The following is a 7,939-nucleotide window of genomic DNA, read 5'->3' on the forward strand; positions in this document are numbered from 1 at the left end:
TATCACACATAACCATGCAAATGTTAATTTCATTGGCATGTATTACAATTTTCTTTGAAGTTGGAAAACTCAATCAAACAAGAAAAAAGAAACGCAGAACCACACGATCACTGAATTTGATGAAAACAAGACTTGGGAAGAACAGACAAAGCCTGTCCTAAGTAAACTGATCAATCCATTTCCCGTTGGAGTTTTGGCAGTGCAAGTTCACTGGAAAAAGACGGATTAAAGAGGTCTGTCAAGGGTTTTAAGTACCATTGGCGGTGGCTGTTTGAACATACCCAACTCAAGAGATTGATGAAGAAAGGTGATCCATGGATGGACAACACATGAGTATTGTTAGATCATTCCCAACGCTTGCCTGCACGATTAGTGTAGAAGCATTCGCGTGGCTTCGGTTGAATTTCACAAGGAAATAAGTACTAAGAACACACATGTTGTAAACTAAATTACGTTTCTGGCATTAAACCACTGTTTTCCATCAATAAAATACATTTAATGATTCATTGAACTCTCATGATTATTATTAATATTATTGTTTGTCAACATAAGAACGAATCCGCGTAGACACGTTAATGAGGTTGCCTTCCTGCAAAGTGAATGAAATCATGACACACTATCCATTGGAAGCCATGTCGGATTGCTTCGTGAATACTTTATATTTTGTACTTTGTGATGCTGGAATAAAGTGAAGTGGATTTGACACTTATATTCGACAGCGTTTGCTCAATATGTTACTCTTAACAATCAGCTCTGAAATGCTACAGTTTGGATACAAACACATTAATATCCTACAATCTATGAACATGATCAAGGTTATTAAAGCAATTACTTGATTGACAATCGAGTCTTCATATCCTCGTACACAAGGTATGTAATGCTAGCAGATGGCACCACTTTCAGCATGTTCGGCAACCATCCCTTGTAGAAGCCTCGCAAGCCTTCCTTTCGATAAGTGTGTCGAAAAGCATCCACCATACCTGTGTACCTTTCATTTGACTTGGAAGATTGTGCTTGCAATCTGCACACCAAGATTATTTGTTTTAATATACTTTTTATCAGTTTTATCATTTCTGGAAAGCTTGAATGGTTTACAAGTACAAACTTCGTTGGCATTCAAGTTAAGTTCAACCATATACCTTGTACGAATGAGTTGTAGGGGATAGACACACGTGGCTCCAAAAGCTCCAGAGAAAGTGCCACAGCATAGGTGCACAAAGGGCCCCGGCTCTGCGTCCACATTGAAGGTTCTGTCAGCCACAATTCAAACCAAAATACTCTGACACCATTTAGACACCAAGCCTTGAGGTGCTGAGCTACAAACCGAAATACTGTACAAAGAGTACCGAAGATGACTCAACTCTAAGCAGACTCTCTCGCTTAGATGAATATTAATTTTTAGATGAGTTCATATACATCGCATGGAATACAGGTTTTGGATCACAGTCCACAGCGTCAATTCAATCCTGACTATGAAACATATGTGGCCCTGTAGGTATGAGAGCCTCCAAGACATCCAATACACTCTGGCACTATGTATTCTAGTAGAAGAGTGACTATGTAGGTAGCATTCTAGGATGAAATGCATTCAGTAAAGAAACATGTTACATACAGACAAGAACGAAACTTCCTGTACTTGGAATCGCCCACTAATCATCTACAAGAGAGAAATCCTGTGGCTAGCACACCTTGGAATACATCGCAGCACCTGAGACTATGCAGAAAACATACTCAATGGGAAACCGAGCTGGCTTAGATTATGGTAATGCTAGGCTTGCCATCAGATTACACTATGCAAATTATCACTAATCTACTTACAGAATATCTATCGAAAAAGTTGCAATTACAACAACGGGACCAACACGAGTGTAGAGGAGTATCACCATAGATAACTGTCAAAAAAAGTAGCGATCAACTACGTCAGTTGGAGAGAAAATTTCTGAACGTGGAGATGACACATACCAGTACCCGGCGGCAGTAACAGTCGAGCCTTGATTTTCAAAGTTTCATACGTAGTCAGGTCAATGCCAGCATAAGGGATTATGCCTAGGAGAGATGGTAAAAGGCCCCTGTACAAAGCTCTCGGACCTTCGTGAATTAAAATGTCATATGTAAACTTGGCTAAACGTGGCGCTCTTCCAGGCTCATTGTGACACTGCAGACGCGTCTTCAACAAGTCTAAAGGATAAATGATCGTCTGCGCAATAGCACCTGAACGAGCAGCAACAAGATGCCATTTAGAACCACCCCAACATAATACATAAAACTTGGGATAAAAAGTGACTTAGAAATACGCCTTAAAAATACGCAGTAACGAGCCATGCTCAACCCACCTGCGGAACCCCCTGCAACCAACCGACCCAAGGTTCCAATTTCTCCATGCTTCTCATCACCAACCAGTGCACTTTTCATGATTTCATACGCATAAAATTTAATTGCCGATTCCGGAGCCACCTTCAGGACGTTTAGACCGTTGCCACGGAAGAACCCAATGACACCATTTTTTTGATATATATGCGTTAAGCCATGCATGATACTGGAGGTGGTACTGTGGGTCTGGACCGCAAGCATCACCTTCAGCCGGTCTAGAGGAGCCGTCGCAGTGCGGCTCATTGCACCCGCCACAGCACCTGCCAACAGGAACCGCATCCTGTTGTGCTCATCAATGCCCTCTGGGATGACAGCTTGCTCGCCGATGTCCACTAAGGAGATTTTCTCCCAGTATTGATAGATGTTAGACAACGTGGCCTCATGCGGGTACATCAACAAAAAATCACGCCATTCCCCAAATGTGATGTGCCCATTCTTATCCTGGTCAATGTGTTGCAGGAACGCATCCAGCTCCTGGTCTCCCAATTGAACTCCTGCACGCAAACCAGCAATTGGCACAAGTTGACATGACAGATGAACATGGCCGCTCTAGCCTAAACCGCACTCCCCTGACAAACGTCGCTGACATACATTAGAAAAATGGTCCGCATGACATCACAGAACAGAGAGCAAGGGAATCCAAACCTGCATTGCGAAGAGCAAATAGCAGCTCCTCACGCTGAAGCACACCGTCACGCGAGACATCAATGGCCTCAAAGAGGTTAAACAACTCAATCTCCTTGTCGTTCACATAACGCCGGAATTCGGCGAAGTCTATGCGCCCATCGCGATTGGCATCGCATGCCTCAAGCAACTCCAACACATACTTCCGCTGAAACGGAAAGGACAATGACTGCAACCCAGATTCAATCTGCGTGCTTTCTAAGTACCCGCACTTCCCACTATCGAATGCCTCAAACAACTTCCGGATCCGCATTTCCCTCTCCTCCTCACTCTCCGAAGCAAGCACCCGGGACTCCACACCCTCCTTCATCTCCTTAACTCAAAAACCCAGTTTCAGCGCCGACTGAGGTACTATCTCACGATCTCCAATCCTACACCCACAATCCCTTTTCCCAACCCACATGAAATCACCGAAGGGAACTGATTGCCTCCATTCGCCTCACCGCAATCGGCACTCTCTCCGCTCTCGTGGCGAAATCCCTTACTCCTCGCCGCCATCACCGCGCTCCAGAAACGAGAAGAAATCCGAGGCAGCTGCATCCCAGAAGCTTGTATCCGTATGACCAGCGGGCGGCATCGAATCAAATGACTGACTGGGTTTCACAGATCGAGGAATCGGGCCGACAGATTCCGATTACAGCAGCAGGGAGAGAGAGGCGACGATCGAGTCGCGGCGACCGATGCCCGCAGGGGTTTTTTGCACGCTAATGCAATTGCTCTTCACTACGGTGACGGTGCGAAGACTGACACGCGGCAGTTTCGTCTCAACCCTGACCGCCACCTGTCAGTCGCTGATTAGGTCAGTAGAGAGATAGATGAGTCGAATCCCTCAGAGCCCGTTTTTTTATTAGCTGGATTCCACGTCAGATTATCGATGTGGTGTAAAAGGCGGGAGTGGATTTCACAGGGCGGTCAACTTTGTTGGCGGTGGACGGCAGGCAAAGCAGGGAGGAGGATAATGTGGAATTATACATGCGGAATAGCATCTGGGTTGGAGGATTGTGGATGTAATTCATCCATTTATTCATACATGTATTCATCCGTGTACTTATCCATCCATGGGCGTATGTTTGTGAAGATGGCAAAAGGGGCGGGATGAGATGACTGTTTCGATTCCTTTGCTTTGTTAGTGGACAGTGAGTGTCCTACAGACAGTTTCTGTGTGTGTGTTTGTGGGGTTGTTGTCTTCTCCACCTACTCTTGCTGTGTTTCAATTCTTGTTGCATGGTTTTGGTTTTACTGTATTGTTTTGTAGTAGTCTAGGGAGTCTTCTTTTGGTTGGATGGTGTTCCTAGACGGCCATTGTCATTGTGTGGTAGCTTGAGCTGTAGTGCTAATTTATTCCAGTATTGGTTTTGGATTTGTCAATGTATATATATATATATATATATATTCTGGATTTCAATTAATATTTTTTTAATCTGTTCTAAATTCAAGAAACTACATGTGTGTCTTGTATTGCAAAAATTCAAATATATAGGATTACATGCTAAAGATGTGTAATTCAAACAATTAAAATAGAATTTTTATACACATCATTTACATAATTTTTACAAATATTTACATAAAATATTTTTTTAGGCTTTATTAGAACAAACTATAAAACCTATAGCTAGTAAATTTATGTCACAACTATTATTTGGATTCTAAAAATTAGTTCTACTAAATTTTGTATTAAATTTATAGTTTTCAATTAAAAACAAAAGAAGAAGAAAAAAAGGTTTTTTCATCCAAAGAAAAACAAATTAGAAAATGAAAACTCATTAACAATCTAAAATTTAAGGTTGACAAAACTATATTAAATAATAGAATACTAATATCCATTAAATTGAAGACTTAAAATACATTTATTTTAAAATTTTAATAAAAGTATAATAATTGTGAATCTATGTATAATTAATTTATATGTATATTAGTATTGGTGTATAATATAAGTTGGTAATTTCTACTATATAAAATATTGATTATTAATAAGATTCACATTAGATAAATCATCAGTATTATTTTTAGTGGTTTTTATTAATAATAAAATTTAAAAAAGCTTCTAAATAATGCATAGTTTACCTATTATAATGATAAATTTACACAATGAAAAATAAATAAAAATGTGGTGTATAATTAAGCTTCTTTGAAATATAATTTTTTCAATAATTGGCAAAATATAACAATTAATTCTTATTTTAGTTGCAAATATTCTTCAAGGAGAAAGAAATCAAAATCAAAAGTTAATACAAAAGCAACATCTTGAAGAACTAAAGTTTTGTTTAACAAAATGTTATTTTTATTGTAAGAGAGTCAAGGGGAAAGTTTTGGAGGCCTTGGACCATCAATTTCGGCATGTTAACTTGCATGATATTTTTCCTTCAACTGGTACTAGTAGGATTCACCTTGTAACTTCAAAGAAATTCTAGACGAAACAAAAGCTGAGTGCATCAAAGACATGCCAAGTTAGAAAAAAAAGCACATGACATTCCTCACGGCCAGCTCAGCCACCACTAAACTTACCTCGTGGCGTCCTTAGCCGAGTGCTGACGTGCCACCCTCCGCCTCATGGTGACGTGTCCTCCAGGACCCAAACGGCTTCGGGCGACAAAGGATGTCTCCGTTGAGCACCAAATCGACCAGTTCCAGTGCTTTCTCTAACTGTTGCGGCTATCTCTGTGCATTTTTGAGCATTCGAAATCGCAACAACTGTTTATGTCGCTCCAATTTGACAATTTCGTTCTTGAGAGTTATCTGAGTTGGTTTTTCTTAGGGTTTGGAGGTGGCTAGGATCCGAGGTTGAGCAGGAGACGTTCGGAGGATTTGGACTAGAGCAAGTCGCAATGCAATTCGCAGTGCAAGTCAATGGTGTTCAGGGAAGGATAATGCATTGCAATCCCTGTGGTTCGTCGCTCCTTAGCACAAGGAATGGGATTTTGACGAGAGGTTCTCCGTGAGTTGGGAACTGGACGATTGGGTTAGCGAAGGGACTCTCTTGTGCGAGTGCATTGTCGTCGCAGTTTCTATCTCCGAGCCTGGAGGCCTTGCGATTTCCTGCGGGGTTAAGGCATTGCCGTGGCGGAATGGTTGAGAGTGTGCGGGCGGAACCCATCGTGGCTACGTATGCGAATGACGGGTTCGCTAATGAGAACGAAGGAAAGAAGATTGCTGAGGTTGGGGATTTTACTTGAGTCAGAACAATTGCATTAAGCACGCCTTGATTGTCATTGTTTCGGACACTGATGCGCGCGATAGCGTAGTAGTGTCTTGATTCTTCTTTACTCATGTGCGTGATTCACTTTAGACTCTGCTGCTGATGCAGAGCTTGGTGCTTCCAGCTGTTTTGTCTCTTCATGTGTGTTGTCTTAGCGAAGGTGTTTTGGTAAGATTTAAATTTCAGTTCTGCTTATCTACATTGCGAGTGCATCTCTGTGCACTTTGAGTGGCAATTTTTCAATGGTCATTTCCTTACAACTGCTGCACCCTCTGCCACCGTGACATCCACTGGATTCACGCATTGGTGTAAATCATCAACATGCGTTTTTCATGCATTGTGCTTCTATTAAAAAATTACTGCTCGAATTAGCAGTGTTTCAATTTGAGCAACTGTAATGCCCTTGCAGGTTGCTAAGCGGTTGGAACGTACTGCTGGGCGTTTCAAGCGACTTGGGAGCTTAGGACTCCGGGGCTAACTTGTGTGTACAGTTGTTGCAGACGTCATTCTGTGGCGGTTACGTTCCAAGCCACATCGTCTGTATCTATATATCTCACCGCTGGAGGCATTGCTGCCGCATTTGTATCTGTATTCTGGTCATTTGGGTAGATTCGTCCGGCGAAGAAGCTGCGTGAAAATGTTGGCAGTCCAGCCAAGGTACCTGTCATTTCCAGATAACGCTCTTGAGAAAGTTTCAAACTGTGTCGGAGATTGCTGCTCTATTGCTATACCTTAGAGTTGTAATTTGCAATATATGACGATGATTTTCCCCTATTTTGAAGGCTCCTTCTCGAGCTCAGGTGGTGAAGAATATAAAGAATGGCATCATCATCAATTTGCTTGGAATGGGAGCAACATTGCTAGATTTACAAGCCACGGTTGGTGTCCTCGTTGCCAAGGCTCTTACATCCTCTGGAACGACATACATGCAAGGAGCCCCAACAGGCTATAGTCCAGTTCTTGCACTTGATGTCTTTCTTGTACAGGTGAACATCTGTAGACAAACGACATGACTCTCCTCTCTCTTTTGTTTGTACTTGCGGTGCTTAAATCTTTTAGTATACCTCTAGAAGTTAACTTGGTTATGTTAGTTGTGTGAAATGGTTTTGTTATCTGAAAGAATGCTTTCATTTGTTTTTTCGGATGCAAGTTTTCATTTTAATTGACGTGAACGTTTTTGATGAGTTGTGTTGCACAGGCTTCAGGTAATGCTATATTAGCTCATTTCTCGGTATAATTTTCTCCCTAGAGCTGCTGCGGTCGCTAAACAACTCTCCACCTAGCTCGGAGCAGCTCAAAACAGTTTAACCTCAAAAGCCTCTGATGGAGGTTCTCCATCACTGGTGTCCTGCAGCGTGGAGAGAGGTTGCGTGGTTGTATTTTACAAGTCTGTAAAGCCATACTTACCACTAATTTGTTGGGTGCGTTTTCAATGGGAATGCCTAGTTTTGAGTTTTGAAATAGAATTATAATATTTAGGATTTGGTCAAGATTAGTGTCAACAATTTCTTTTAATTGACTTGAAGAAATTGACTAGGTTCACCTCCAGTTATTATAAAGAAAGATAAAAACATTGGTTAATTAGATTTGAATAGAGATTTCAAGTTTTGTCTCAAAGAAAAAAACTCTCCTTTATTTGGTCTTAAGGGCTCAAGACTAAGGTGCTAAGATTATTTGCATTACCTAAAA

The 7,939-nt window shown here is 41.4% G+C and overlaps 1 protein-coding gene and 1 pseudogene across 2 annotated transcripts; one reads left to right on the forward strand and one right to left on the reverse strand.

The window, feature by feature from the left end:
• Window positions 1–640: 640 nt before the first annotated feature.
• LOC112283130 (calcium-dependent mitochondrial ATP-magnesium/phosphate carrier protein 3) lies at window positions 641–3,630 on the reverse strand. Its single transcript, XM_024521479.3, has 5 exons — window positions 3,016–3,630; window positions 2,334–2,864; window positions 1,963–2,211; window positions 1,140–1,230; window positions 641–1,021 (listed from the first exon to the last, which is right to left on the reverse strand). The coding sequence occupies exons 1-5, from the start codon at window positions 3,362–3,364 to the stop codon at window positions 829–831; spliced, it is 1,413 nt and encodes a 470-aa protein (XP_024377247.1). The 5' UTR covers window positions 3,365–3,630; the 3' UTR covers window positions 641–828.
• Window positions 3,631–5,604: 1,974 nt separating this feature from the next.
• Window positions 5,605–7,939, forward strand: LOC112283684 (protein TIC 21, chloroplastic-like; annotated as a pseudogene). Its single transcript, XR_016503487.1, has 7 exons — window positions 5,605–5,684; window positions 5,810–5,897; window positions 6,057–6,209; window positions 6,359–6,418; window positions 6,660–6,907; window positions 7,033–7,236; window positions 7,449–7,939. The product of XR_016503487.1 is annotated as a protein TIC 21, chloroplastic-like (transcript).

Source organism: Physcomitrium patens, chromosome 6 (assembly GCF_059467195.1).
Source record: "Physcomitrium patens ecotype Gransden chromosome 6, ASM5946719v1, whole genome shotgun sequence".
NCBI lineage: Eukaryota > Viridiplantae > Streptophyta > Bryopsida > Funariales > Funariaceae > Physcomitrium > Physcomitrium patens.

Coding starts and splice junctions, on each gene's coding strand:
- LOC112283130 (XM_024521479.3), bottom strand. CDS start 3,364: ATGAAGGAGGGTGTGGAGTCCCGGGTGCTTGCTTCGGAGAGTGAGGAG. Junction 2,865..3,015: donor ATTTGCTCTTCGCAATGCAG/GTTTGGATTCCC, acceptor GTTTGCGTGCAG/GAGTTCAATTGGGAGACCAG. Junction 1,231..1,962: donor GTTACTGCCGCCGGGTACTG/GTATGTGTCATC, acceptor ATGTGGACGCAG/AGCCGGGGCCCTTTGTGCAC.